The 15057-nt window shown below is 43.3% G+C and overlaps 1 protein-coding gene across 1 annotated transcript in view; it reads left to right on the top strand.

Moving 5' to 3' along the window:
- Window positions 1-15057, top strand: part of COX10 (cytochrome c oxidase assembly factor heme A:farnesyltransferase COX10) — a 128271-nt gene that overhangs the window by 20496 nt on the left and 92718 nt on the right. Inside the window, exon 4 of the mRNA XM_080831666.1 lies at window positions 9205-9329. Coding sequence (XP_080687792.1) covers window positions 9205-9329 — 125 coding nt within the window. The remainder of the gene's footprint in view (window positions 1-9204; window positions 9330-15057) is intronic.

The following is a 15057-nucleotide window of genomic DNA, read 5'->3' as shown; positions in this document are numbered from 1 at the left end:
GGAGTTTTTAACCGGCTACCTTATTTTGTACTCAGCATAACTGTGGGGACAGAAGATAGCCCTCCTGTGTTACCCAGAAAGTTCAGACAGAACTTACGAAAGCTTGTAAGCTCAGAGGGGCCCTGGAAGACTGGACTTTGCTTTAATCTAGTCCCCAACTAAGAGATCTTTTTTGTTGTTGTTGTTGTTTTGTTTTTCAGATAGGTAGTGAGCGTAATGATTATCAGTCAGCTCTGTGAGAGCTGGCAAAGTCAGTTTCCCTTAAAGGGACAGCCACGTCATTAAGAGAATTCTTCCATTTGTTGATTATCTTAAAAGTATTTCTAAAAGAGTCTTCACGCTAGAAAGTTGTCTTGAATGCCTAGGATAATAACGTAGCCGGTGTAATTGCATAACTAAATCACTAGGGGTAAACGAAAATTTTCCGCACAAAAGAAGATCACGGTGCATTAATAGCTGTATGTCTGTGCACTTAGGTCCCGATACAAAGTGAACAAGGAAGCAGGCCCATTTTATTGACCTGTTACGTGTGTAGCAAAAAAATATTCGAATGTGGATTAAACACTAAATCCTGTCAAAATCCAAACGATACTTTAAATGAGCAATAATCTTAATTCTTTATTTGAAAGGTTTATCGTAAAATATCTGCTGTCTGGATAGTGACACTTCAACAGTATTGAGGTGAAACTGAGAAAACCTCAACTAACCGACCCTTCTTGCCAAACTCATATTTCGAAAGACATGGTTTCACTTCTTAAAAGTTTTAATATGCATCTGTTATATGGAAAAGTTTTCCAGTTAATCACTAACACTGTAAAGTGTTGTTTATTAAGTATAGGAAGAAGAAATAGTTCTTTATTGAAAAGGGGGGGAAAACCCCAAAATAGGATGACAAAGTAGAAAAGCTTAGAGGGTTCAAGGAAAAACTAATTGAAAGAACAGTCGTGGGATCTCATTCAGTGTTGCATTATTAACTTAGATATAAACAGGTTTTATTTATGTATTTATTTAAACAGACCTGATGGATATTTCATTTCCCTTTTCTGAATGCTGACTATAAATGCAAACCAAATGCTTCCTGGTGAATTGCCTTGGGGACCACACTTAAATGTTTCATTTTGGTAACAGCATTGCTCAATCAATTTGAAGTATGAGTTTTAATTTGGTCCTAGGATTTTTTGGATCAGCTTTGGTCGTTAACTAAATGGGAAAAAAGACAGAGGGAAACAGGAAGACCCCGTAAGTTCTTAACCTTCACAGCTGTGTTATTAAAAATCTCTATAAAAAGTCTTATCTTTTAACCAGAAGTGGTTATGGTTTGTAATCAGTTACCCCTGATTGATACCCTTTAATGTGGCTGGGCATAAGAATACCGTGTCTCTCATCCCCTGACTTTTCATCTGAATTTAGCAGTAAGCAGAAGAATTACCACCTTCTTTGATATGTGGGTTGGTGAGAGCACTGTGTCAAGAGGTTCACAAGGCTGCCAAGCCAGGAAGCCTAAAAAACCCATTTACATTAGACATTGAACCATTTGAAGCTTAAGCTGTTAATAGAAATGAAGAGAGAGGAGGAAATCTTCACTACAGCTATTAAGTAAAAACTACACGCTCATTTTAAAATCAGAAAAGAATTAATTCCTGCCTCTTAATTAAGTTACATCGTTTTGAACCTTGGGATCAGCTAACAAAACTGATTCCATTGCTTGGACACACACAGGAGCAAAACCACGCACAGGTTCATTAACTGCCTGTTCCTGGCAGCTTTGTTACGTGCAAGAAGTTTACAAAGAATACGTCTCAGGTTTGTAGGATTTGGATCCCAGTGTTGCATGGTATCTCCTTTCAGGGATAATGAGATATAATAGATCACAAGGATAATTTGAAATCTATAGAGAATCTCAAACTCTCATTTAGCCGGGGGTTTTAATCTTTTGACTAAATCTTTTACCAGAGTTGATAATTATCCAAATTGATTTATTGGAATTTTGTTTTTCACTTAATTCTTTAGGAGCCCATGCTTTAAAAAAAAAAAAAAAATGAGATTTTAAAAGACAGAGATAAAATCAGTTTGTAGATGACCAGTTTTCTAATACCATCCTTATAGTTATTTTTAACTGGTGATCTTGGGAAATAAAGTGCCTTCGTTATGCTTGTGCTCAGAGACCAGTAGTTCTCAGAGAATTGAGCCTTTAAAAAATACCTTCCTTCCTTCCTCCCTCCCTCTCTCTCATTCTCTCCCTCTTCCTTCTTTCCTTCTTTTTCTCTTTTTCTTTCCTTTCCGTTTCTCTTCTCTTCTTTCTTTCTTCCTGTCGTGCACATACGTATATCTCTAATGTGTATACTATTGTGTATAAATGTTACATATGGCAGAAAAATGAAGAGTTATTTGTAAATGAAATTCATATGCTCTTATACCAATGCACTGTGTTCATAAAGTGTGTTTTAAAATAATTAAAGTGAAAGTTCTCATGGTTTCTTCCCATGTCCCTGAGTTATCCACACCCTCCTTTTTTTTTTTTTTTTTTTTTTGGAAGTGCCGTGTTTCCGAGGTTTAAATACACATAAAAGCAGTTTGGCACTGTAAAGTGCTTCACAAACATACGTTTTGTTTTTTACTGTTATCATTTTTAATCCACATTGATGAAAGGACTGGTCTCGGGTCACTCCCCTGGAGCCACAGAGAAGTAACCGGGCTCACAACATAGAGGCACACAGAGCTTGTAGGCAATGCTTTGTTGTCTTTAGAAGTTCCTTAAGGCACCACTTTGAAGTCTAAGCTTAGTGGCCAGAGACATATTTCACCTAGAATTCTAGAAACCACATTTCCAGAATTACTAAGAGTGCCACTCACCAAGTCCTCATTTGCTGGGCATTGTGCTGAGTGGTTTTGCTACCATGAAACACAAGTGTGTCTCTTAAATGTGTCACATGGCGTGGACAGGAGTGCAGAAGTCAAGGGTTGTTGGCCCCTAGGGACACTTAGCTTGGGGAAACCAAGGTGGTGGGATTGTGGCATTTGGGTGATTGAAGGATTGTGCTGAGAGAGGGATTCCTCGGTGTCACTCGAGGAGAGAGAAACAACAGGGAGGTATTTTCAAGGAAGTGGATTTGACTTGGTCAGAAGAGAAGTGTCCAACAGCTAGAGCTCTTCTGTACAGAACGGGGGAGTAACTTCCCATCCCCAGATTTGGAGATAGCATCCATCTGATAGGTAGTCCCGGGGTTCTGAGATCAGGACAGAGATTAATGCTAGTTACCCAAAGTTCCCTTTGACCTTAATTTAAGGTTGTATTATTCTTCAAGTTAGCTCCTTGCTGTAAGCACTTACATCCTGTGCCAGAGTCTTCTGGCAGAACTCCTAGGCAGTTCCCATCGGGGGCTTTTGCTTTCTTCCAGCCTGGTGGGACAGGCGTACTCGTGACTGTGTCAGAATAAATATATGTTACACAGAACATAAGTAAGAACTTCTCTCTGGAGAAGGCACGCAGACAAGAGAACACATTTGTCGACCCTGTGAATGATGGGCTCTGGAAGAAGGAGGCCCTGGTGGGTCTTAGGACAGGCGATTCGGAAGAGATGGGTGGGGTTGCCGCTGAGCTGAGCTTGGGCCGAATAGTCAGGACTGCCTATATCCTAAGCACCTTCCCAGACCACTGCCGAGGTCTTTGCATGGGGTGCTTGTGGTTGGTTCACTGGCAGGAATGGTGGTGGGGCAGGCTTCCTTCTTGACTTCCTTCCAGAGCCATCCCAAGGCTTGCCGTCCAGTGCCCCCCTCTGGGCCTCTGTCGGATGGGTCACGCCTCATTGGGAGCATTGATTTTATGTTTACATGTAAAGGGACAGAATATGAGATTACCAAATAAAATATAATTTCAAGTGTTATTAATGAGAGAATATATTACACTCACTTTTAATGAGATCCTGGTGTTGCAGAATGATTCCACATAATGAATCCCAGGAAATCAATGAAAACTTTAATTACAGTTGTGTGAGAATATTGCTTTGGTCAATTTTACTTGTTCAGTTTATCAATCCTTTCTGCCTTCCTCTTTCCTTAAATTAATTGCCTTGATGAAGTAAGTATAAATGCATTCTTTGTTAGAGTTTGATGTTTTTTAAGAAACGTGTTACAAAATGCAGATTTCCTCTTCAATAATAATAATTATAATAATAATCCCGGTCAGTTTTTCGTGGACATTACAATGTGTGCAGTTTTAAATTAGGCTGTCTTTCCATTTTGTAAACCACGTCATTGTTAGGTCTTACTAAAACAGTCCTTTCCCTCTGTCATTTTTTTTGCAAACCACCTTCTGTCTCTTCTCAACTTAGGAGTTGACCCATTAGTCAAAATCTGATGTGCTTTCTGTATCGTTCATCCCTCAGTCAAATTCTGGGGCAAGTAAAAAGAAAAACAAGATACTTTCTCCTCTGAATTAATAGTTCTATTTTCGTGTAGCTACACTCCCTTTCTGGTTTTCAACAAAGTGAACGTTCTTCTCACAGCATTTTTATTTTTGACAATTTAGTGATTATGAGATACGGTCGTACCCACTACAGTGGAATTTGCTCTTTCTTCTTAATTGTTTATAAAACACAGTACAAAATGTGGATGTGGATACTGAGAGATAGCTAAAGTTATTTTGGGGACTCTGGAATTTACTAATTATATACTGAGAACGTTACTGTGCATTTTCTGTGCTCTTTTAACTACCATAGTTGTTTATAAATAGTCTACTTTGGGTTTAAGTTCAAGGCTTTAACATTAGAGTCAAGCATTATTTTAGGGGCCCCGGGTGGCTTGGTCAGTGAAGCGTCTGACCCATGATCTCAGCTCAAGTCAGGATCTCAGGGTTGTGAGATCAAGCCCTGAATTGGGCTCTGCGCTCAGCTGGGAATCTGCTTGAGATGCTCTCTCTCCCTCTGCCTTGCCCCTTCCCTGCTGCACTCTCCCTCTCCCTCTCTCAGATAAATAAGTAAAAAAATTAAAAAAAAAAAAAAGGAATTATTTCAACTGATTGGCTCCGTGGGTGGAAACAATTTACTTAGTTCATTTTGAGAGGGAAAGCCCTGCTTTCTCTTTTCCTTCCGGTTCTGCCAGGAACACCATAAACCTGTCTTCCTGGTGGTTCAGTTGAGAAGTAGCCTGGGTGTCAAACAGATTTTTCTTCCAGTCCTGGCTTGTCATCACACACGGTGACATGTGAGGAGTCGCCTGACCTGTCTGGAGAGCTCTTGAGTTGCGCAGAAAGAAAGATGACTCATTCTGGGACACCGGCCTGTCCTCGAGGCTTGGTGACTGGTGATGGCTTCTATCTATAAAGACTGAAAAAGCCTCTTCCCAGAAGGGAGCTGTTCTGAGTATTCTAAAAGGGGTTTTGTTTGCTCTGAAACAGGTGCTTTCCTTAGGAATCATTACATAGATGCAGGGATGGCTCACTGGGCCGTGAAGTGAGGGGCTGTTCTTTCCCCATCACACGCGGGTGAAATGTCCTTTCCTTGCGCCTGTGACGGCTGTGTGCGAGCCTGGGGTCATGTGGTATTTTCTTCTGGGTGTAAAGGCTCCGTGTGGCTGTTCGCCAGTCTGGACTTGGGTGAAATTACTGTGCTTCCGCTCGTGGTACTGTACGTGGGCCAGAGCAGTACACACTTTCTGGCCCAGGCTGGCCTCTTTTCTCCTGTTTGCTTTCAGCTCCTAATCTTCTGCTTGTCTTTCTGGAATCTTTTATCCAAACCCACGTGCCGGTTCCTGTACTTTCCCTGCTACCTGCTTTACACGGTGCCTCTGTCCTCTGTGCTGGAGGGAGATCTCCTCCCAGCAGATAAGGACGCACACCACATTTGGGGATGACGTCGTTAAAGGAGGGACCAGTTGGCCAAAGGACGCGTTCGGGTGACCATCTATACACATGTACCCAAGTCACCTTTGCACATTGTCATTGAGCCCCCTCAAAGAAATACAGAAATGCCAAGAAACCTGTGCCCTGTCTAGGCCTTAGGGGCTTGTCCATATGGTAAAACAACAGAGTTTCTGTATGCTGCTGCTAAGACTAGATAGAGGGGCGTGCCCACCAATTCCCAACCATTGGGTGGAGCTGTCAGTTTCCCGACCATTTCTTATTGATGTCAGCAGCGCTGGCCTCTGGTCCCTCCACTACACCTCTTCCCCCCGGGTTCTTGTCTCATGATGTTCTTTGTGTCTGACACTGTTTCCTTTTCCCCCATCTGTGAGGTGGTGACGTTTTTAAAAAAGATTTTAATTATTTATTAGAGAGAGAGCAAGAGAGCACAAGCTGGGGGAGGGCAGAAGGAAAGAAACTCAAGCAGACTCCCCAGTAAGCACGGAGTCCGACGGGGGCTCAGTCTCATGACCCTGAGATCAGAGCCTGAGCTGAAATCAAGAGTCAGACACTGAACAGCGAAGCCAGCCAGGCACCCTGACGTTCTGACATTTTTACACACTTCTTTCCACTGCACTTCGTTGATTGATCTCATCTGTTCCCTCGGGCCCAGCCACGGTCTCTGGGCAAGTGACTCGAGAGCCTTGCTCCTCTCGCCTGCCTCCCCGGTCCCTTTCCTGAGCTCCAGTTCCATCTTCTGTCTGATTGCTGTACCCTTTTACACGGATATCCCATGGTTCTTCAAAAGCAGCACATTTTCCTAAGACCGGCCAGCTCCGTCCCCTTTCCCTGGACGGACTTCTTTCTGTTAATGTCACAGTTCTTCTCCAGGTCACCTGGGGTGCGGCACTTTACCTTTCCTCCTTTTTGGTGGTTATTTTGTTTAGTCTTTCTCCTGCTCGCAGTTACCAAGTCCTAATAAGTGACCCAATCAGAATATCCCTTATCTCTATTTGAGTCTCCTTTTACTACCTGTAGTCCGAGGGGGTTAACGGTAAAGCCTTTCCAGTTGTTTCTCCAGTGTCCACTGCTTCTAGGCTGACCTTCCAGGGATAGGGCACATCCTTGCTTGGGCTGGCAGTGACTCTCCTGCCAACCAGACGACATGCAAACTACCCAGCTCGAGGCTCTGCCGTCTGGCAGCCACCCTTCTTCCTCCCCAACTCCTTCCTCTGGACCTGGCATGACGGTAGCCCTGAAAATCTAGTGGTGAACCACGCAGTCTGCTCCTGCCTGAAGGAGTATCTGGGGAGGGCCTCCCTAAGAAGTCATATTTGAGGGGCACCTGAGTGGCTCAGTCGGTTAATCGTCCGACTCTTGATTTCGGCTCAGGTCCTGATCTCAGGGGTGTGAGATCAAGCCCCCCTCGGGCTTGGTGCTGAGCATGGAGCCTGCTTGGGTTTCTCCCTCTCCCTCTGCCTCTCCCTGTCCGCACCCCTGTCTCCCTCCCCTACGTCCATCCCCCCACCCCCCACTCATGTGTTCTCTCTCTCTCTCTCTCTCTCTCAAAAGAAAAAAAGTCCTATTTGAGGTAAGATCTGAAGGCTATGGAAGGGGACAGGAACCCACAGGCAAGAAAGCCTGGCCTGCTTATAGAGCAGAAGGCCCTCCCGATGGAGAACAGTGCATAGACTAGAGAGAGGTACAAGACACATCCACACGACAGAAGAAGGAGTTTGCCTTTTAGTCCAGGTATAGTATCAAGGACTTTCGAAGCAGAGTGATGTGATCGGCTTATATTTTTAAAATATCACTTGGTGAACACCTGGGTGGTTCAGTCTGCTAAGTGTCTGCCTTTGGCTTAGGTCATGGTCCCAGGGTCCTGGGATCGAGCCCGGCGTCAGGCTCTCTGCTCAGTGGGGAGTCTGCTTCTCCCTCTGCCTCTGCCTGCCGCTCCTCCTGCTTGTGCTGTCTCTCTCTCTGACAAATAGATAAACGAAATCTAAAAAATAAAATATCATTTGGGAGAGAGGGGCGAGGTGGAAGCAAGGAGGCCTCTTAGGGGACAAGCTCTTGCCGTTGTCCAGACAAGATAATAGCTTGGACTAGATGATGTGTTTCTCAGCCTCAGCCCTATTGACATTTTGGGCCAGAAAATTCTTTGTTGTAGGGGACTGTCCTGTGTGCCAGAGGATGTCAGAGTCATCCCCGGCCAGTGTCTGCCCACCTCCAGTGTGACAACCAAGTATGTCTCCAGACATTACCGAAGGTCCCCGGGGGCAGAACCACCCCAGGCTTGAGTCAGCGGGCCTGATGGTGGCAGTAGAGGTGGGTTTGAAACCGACATTATTCACAGTCGATGGGACGTCGAGCAGGGCAAGAAACAAGGGACTCAGTAGTGCTTCCTACGTGTGTGGTCTGAACTCCTGGCCGATGGCGTCAGATTACTTTAGACTCCCGACACTGGTCTCTCTTGCCCCGTGCCTGTTCTTGGAACCGTCCAACCACCCGTGATGTCGCCCACCCTACCATTCTCCTCCTTTACTTACCTCCCTCCTGCAGGTCCGGCTTCAGTGCCATCTTCTTGAAGTCTTCTCCAGTCAGCCCACCACTGGTGATCTTTTCCCAGTGAATTTCTACAGCCCTGTATCGTGCCACCCCTAGACACTTTCTGGGCCCGTCAGCTTCCCCCCCGGGAAAGAAGGACCAGGCCCTCAGGGAGGAAGCAACGTTGACGGATGCCTGAATTACATGGCTTTGCTTCCGTCCCTCTGTTCCCACTGGTGGCTGTAGGATTATCATCTCCCTCTGTTCATCATCTAACCATAATCTGGACCCCAGAACCACTGCTTTTACAGGTGAGCCTCTGCTCAGATGGTCAGGAATTGTCACAGAATTGGGACACTTATTATATGCTGCCCTGTATTAGAATTACTGATGTATGACTATCATCTCCCCGTAAAACAAAGTACCTGAGAGCAGGAAGGAGCCGTTACGTACCTTTATCCCATAAATTGCCTGATGCCCGGCGCGGTACTGATCTCGAATTTGGTATTCAGTTAATGTTTGTTGAATGAATAAGTGAATGATTGGATCTGGAACATTGTTTTTTGTTTTGTTTTTTTCTTTTTTAACTCTTGAGTATAATGGCGTTAAAGGAAAATTAGCATTTTTCTATCATGAACACATATAATTTTGGTAATCAGAAAAAAATTTTTAAATTGTTTTTAATGAGAGACAATTAGCCCCTAGTCTGTGTCACTGCTGAAATGGATTGGCTTGTAAGGAAGAGGGCTTGGTTTTTGGCATTTATGGTCTGGAGTGGGCTTCGGTGATGAGATGTCTGCTCTGTTTCTGTCTTGCAGCTCTGGTCGTCAGCACCACTTCAGCCGGATTTGCGCTGGCCCCAGGACCTTTTGACTGGTCCTGCTTCCTGCTTACTTCTCTGGGCACAGGCCTTGCATCCTGTGCTGCCAACTCCATCAATCAGGTCAGTGGGTCACTTTTCAGCTTGATGGTGATATTATTCCTTTTTCCTAGATGGTAATATTATCGCATTTTTTAAAAAAGACTTCCCCAAATCACATACGTAAATGGAGAGGTTCCAGGAACTTGGGACACTGCCTCTCCTGGAGAGGTCTCTGGGGGACACAGCTGATCTCTCTCATCTCTTGAGGTGAACGGTTTTTGGGTGAGAGAGCAGTCGTGTATTTGCTTCAACTGACCGAGGGTCCCTGAGTTAGAAGCGTTTCAGAGCCGCCTGACTTTCTGTTCTCATCTGTTTCAGGCACATTCCTCTGAGCTTATCATTTTCTGCGTTCTTCTTTCTTTGGTTTGATTTGTTAGCACTTGTTTACATACACAAAGGTGTACTTTTTTTTTTAAGATTGATGTATTTCTTTCGGGGGGGGGGGGCAGGGGGCGGGCAAAGGGAGAGAAAGAATCCCAAGCAGACTTCCCGCTGAGCGTGGAGCCCGATACAGGGTTCGATCCCATGACTCTGAGATCATGACCTGAGCCGAAACCAAGAGTCAGACGCTCAATCGACTGTGCCATCCAGGTGCCCCAACAGTGTATTTTAAACAAGCATATCCAGCTTTTTAAAAAAAATCAGTAATTCAGTATTCAGTAAACGTGGTGTATGGAATCACAGAATATATTAAAAAATTAATGAGCATATTATTTTTAATGCATCGTGTTGTCCCCCTTTTATTTTAAATGTCAAAATAGTTTTTTATAAATTCGTTCTTCCCTGCCCCCCACTAAGCCTGGTCACTGTGGTGTGTGCCCCCACGTATCCTTTGTCATCGGATACCAGAGTGGAGAAGTCTTGGCTAAAACTTAGGGAAAGTCTTTTCCATCACCAGAACACCCAAGAGGAGTTGGCCCAGTTTTAAAACAGGAATTCAGCTTACGAGCAGGAAAACAGCGTGGCCGAGTGGATGATATCATTTGGTATTCTGTAAAATGTGAGAATTTTAATTTGATGATTCCTCGGATCATTATGCTTTCACAGCATGTTATCAGCTGTTCGGGGAGGGATCCCTCTATTTCAAATAAGGTTTATTTTTTTGTTATCATTTTTGTTACTATTTTTAATGTCCAAGCAGTCTTACAGGGAGATCCAACCCATCCTGCCACACTCCAAACGTACCATCCCAGCTCGTAAACCACGGTGCGGTTCTTCCAAGCTGTTCTTCCTTCTGCTCCCCTCCCTTGTTGCTTGGCCAAGAGAGGAATCCTGGCTTCACAGTGAACATGTTTTTAATGAAATTTTGAATAGAAAGCAATACAAGCAAAGTGGATTTGTGTTGCTATTTCGGGTCTATTTTTCAAAACATTTTAAAAATTACTACTTTTATTCAGTTATAAATTTAGGTCATAAGAGTAAGCCAGAAACACATTTTAGCTTTCAGACCCCTTTTTTCCGTTGAAGAGCTGTACTTATCCTTGAGATATTAACTGCTGTCTCCTGCTTAAATTAAATAGATTTAAATATAAATTTAAAGTAAAATTACAGACATTTAGAAAAACAGCAGCAACTAATAAGCATCAAATGGTTCAGAAATCCCCAAACAGTTTAAAAAATAACACAGAGTTGCCTTGAGTTTGAACTGCCATCCCCCTCCCATCCCCCACCCTAAAAAAAAAAAGGTAGTTCAAGATTTTATCATGGAAAAAAGTCTGTCACTAGCAAGAAAATATCTGCAGAGAAAAACACAGAATGATTTACATTTAGGCAGAAATTTCCAGAAACTGAACATAAGCTAAGGTGTTAGAAATTTTAAAAGTTTAGGGACGCCTGGGTGGCTCAGTGGGTTAAGCCTCTGCCTTCGACTCGGGTCATGGTCTCAGGGTCCTGGGATCAAGCCCCGCATCGGGCTCTCTGCTCAGCAGGGAGCCTACTTCCCTTCCTCTCTCTCTGCCTGCCTCTCTGCCTACTTGTGATCTCTCTCTCTCTGTCAAATAAATAAATAAAATCTTTTTAAAAAATAAAGTTTAAATGCGTTTGGCTGCTTTGTTTTATCATCGGTAGGAAGTGTATTTGCTGGCTTAGGGTAACTTAGGGTGTGTCCATCTCAAACTGCTGAGAAGAACCAGACGACGGGATGGGATTCTTTCTGGAACGTCGCATTGTCTGCCTCTTCTGTTAGCATTTCCTTCTTAGGTTGGCTTCCTAGCCCCGTCCTGCGCTCACGCAGGTCTCCTGTTCTTTCTTCCTCTGGAACACTTCCACGTCCTCCTCCACGGTCGCTCGTCCTCCCCGGGCGTCTTCAGTGCTGTGCGCCACATGGGCTCGTAACTTCTTCATCTTCTCGGGTTCCTCGTATCGCCTCCTTCCACTCGCCCTGGGCTCCAGTCCCCTTTGGAAACGTCACAGTACTTAAACATCTTAATGATCACCATCATTGTTGAATCCTACTGTTATTATGGTATCAGAAACCTTCCCAAATTACAGTATTTTCTCAATTTTGTTGGAAGGATTTTAGTTCTAGTATTATGAAGCAGTTACATAAAATTAAAGGAAGACAGGAACATTTTCATTAGGGCCTTTAATTGGCATAAGCAAAACAAAGAGCACGGGACAGCAAACCTTTAACTGGGTTTTGAATAAAGAAATAGTCGTTGGTGAAGGCAAGAGCTTCCCGTTTTTTTTACGGAGCCGACATCCAACTTAAAAAATGGCTGTATGTGGTTGGTATGGATAAAAGTTTGCAGCTTCTGAGTTCTGTGGGAAAAAAAAAATTTCTTTCTGTCTGCATTTATAAAAGGATTCGAATAACTTTTCTTATTTTTTTCAATACTACTTTTAGCTCTTCTTAGCTCTGAGTGCTGCTTCTTTGGACCCTAGTTCTGTGATCTCTCTGTGAAAGTAGGAAAAATAAAGCTCTGGAAAACAATTCCTATATTTGTTTTAGGGGGAGAAAATGAGCTTCAGCTTCTGATTTATGAAATAATGACTAGTGTAGTGTATAAATACGTATATATACGTGTGTGTGTATATATGTATGTATATGGAAACCACTAACATTAAAATGTAAGAAGGAATTACATTCATGTTTTGTAATCTATACACATGCCTCATTTGAAACCATAGCGAGCCCTGAAAGCAGGTGTGCCTTCAAAGGATGAAAGCCATCCATAAAATTTAGCAACTGAAAGATAAAATGTGATAGATGGCTTTCACCGATCGAATCTAAGAAACAAGCGACTCACAGTGAAAAGCTGAGTAAATTCAAGTGGAATGAATTTAAAAAATTGAAAAAGATAAGACTTGTCAGAAAATTTTCAGCGTAATTGAGTATCGGACATAGTAGATACTGTTATAATAAACTGTATTTGCGATTATTTACTTACGTTACATGGAGATGATTTTTCTGTTTTAGAGGTTAGGAGTGGATGTCAATAAATACATCTCTGCAGGGTCCATTTCATTGGTGACCTGCTGCTGTTCCTCCCGATGGACGCGCCCCCACTTTCTCAATCTGTAGTCACAGCTTCGGGCTTCCGAAGCCACTGCACGCCCCTCGGAGTGTTTTCAGAGGACCAGGTAGTAGAAGAGACATGGATGAGGTGAGGGCTGGCACCCAAAACATATAGGGGACTGATTTCACTTGGAATGTAGGGTCTTAACAAAGTAACGAATTGTTGATATTCGTACAGTGTTTTAGAGCTTACAAAGCATATTTACAGAAATTATTATTTAAACCTTACTATCCTGTGAGGCAGGTGGCATTACTGACATTTCTATTTGCGGAACATTCTGTTTTGCCTTTGAATTATTGTTCTTTGTAAAAATTTATTTGTTAATAAATATTTGTTAATAATAAGTATTAACAAATTATTATAAACAAATAAATTATTAACGCACAGAGGGAGAGGGAGAAGCAGACTCCCCACTGAGCTGGGGGCCCGACACAGGGCTCGATCCCAGGACCCTGACTCATTATTGGAGCCGAAGGCAGCCACGTAACCCACTAAGACACCCAGGCGCCCCTGAATTATTCTTCTTAAAAGCAACATTTAAAGAAATGTGTTATGCAAATGTTTCCATTGCAAGTTAGTGAGAAAATATAAATAAGCAAAAATAGCAATAACATTCTTTATTTTATGTTTTCCTTGTACCAGGCACTGCTCTGCGTTTCAGAGTTACAGCAGAGGACAAGCACATACCTCTGGCTTTGTGGTGTTTATATCCCCCCGCCCAGATAGACTCACTTGTTAACATTTTCATTTATATTATTGTAGGCTTTTTTTTTAAACACACACAATCTCTACATATGTATTAATTTCTCACAGAAATGATTTATGTGTATAATACATATAGCTTCTGTATGTCTTCTCCTTTAAGTAATATATCATAGCCATTTTCCCATGTCAACATTCGCTGTAACGTGATCGTATATAGGTACATAGTGATTTGTTTAATCAGTCTCTCCTTATTTGACGTTTTAGGGATTTGTACACTTTTGCCCACGTAAATAATGCTGAACTGAAATCCTTGGAGCTCAATATTTGAATGTGTCCTTAACTAAAATCGTGTTAAAAGATATGTGGCTTTTAAAACAAAAAGTTAAGGGGCATGTGGATGGCTCAGTCAGTTAAGCGTTCGATTCTCGATTGGCAGCTCAGGTCATGATCTCAGGGTCGTGAGATCGAGCTCCACGTTGGGCTCTGCACTCAGCATGGCTTAAGAGTCTTACTTGCCCTCCCTCTGGCCCCACTCTCTTTCTCTCTGAAGAGATCTTTTTAAAAAAAAGTTCAAAAGTTAAAATCAAACAAGATATGTATTGCAAGTGTGGAGAAATTCCTTCCCAGAAGGTCTTCTCTTTGTGCATGTGCTTGGTTTTAAATCACCCTATGCTTCCAGATGGCACGTGTGAAGGGCTTATCTCTGACCCTGCAAGTTAGGAGGTCTGGGCCAGGTTTGTAGGGAACCTTAGGTGCATCCTTTTAGTTCAAGTTGTTCTGATGACTTAGATGGTAGAGTTGTTTTGGAGGGGGGGGAACGTGCTTTTAATGTCTATCGGCCATTTGTGTTCCCCGGTACTGTCTGATGTGTGCAGATCGGATTATTAACTCTTTGTCTGGTAGGGTCTGGATATGTTCGCGGTTTTCATTTGAAATGCAGACGTTTTGTATGTTTGTGCTGGCAGAGCTTTTCATTTCTAACATAGGGATTCTCAGCCTCGGTGCTCTTGCCAGCGTGGGTTGGCCGACTTTGTTGTGAGGGGCTGTCCTGTGCTTCGGGACTGTCGCCTGGCATCCCTGGTTTTTGCCCACCGGCTGGTATTAGCAGCACACCCCTGAGTTGTGACAACTGAACATGTCTTTAGCCATTGCCAAATGTTCCCTGGGGACCAGTGTTGCCCCTGATTGAGAACACTGATTTCTCCTTTTGAGTTCACTCTTAGATCTTTACCCAAGATCCTGGGTCCAATTTCTGCCTCAGGCATTCTCTGGCTCGCATTTCTGTGTGCGTAACTACCCACTGATAGCTGGGGCGACCATGTGTCCTGGTTTATGCTTGTGTTCCTGGCGTAATTATTAATAATGCCCCCCTTTCCCCTCCACTGTTCCAGTTTGGACAAGAAATTATAGGGGCTCTGTTCATAGCCCACCTGTGCCTTCAATCTTTCACTCGAAACGAGAGGTGGTAAAAGCAACTTTGTTCTCAAAGGTCTGGCCTTGGGTTCTGGCTTTCGTCCTCCTGTGTG

The sequence above is a fragment of the Martes martes genome, assembly GCF_963455335.1.
Source record: "Martes martes genome assembly, contig: SUPER_16_unloc_1, whole genome shotgun sequence".
Classification (NCBI taxonomy): domain Eukaryota; kingdom Metazoa; phylum Chordata; class Mammalia; order Carnivora; family Mustelidae; genus Martes; species Martes martes.
The sequence above is the reverse complement of the archived record's forward strand: the minus strand, read 5'-3'. Positions and strand labels throughout refer to the sequence as shown.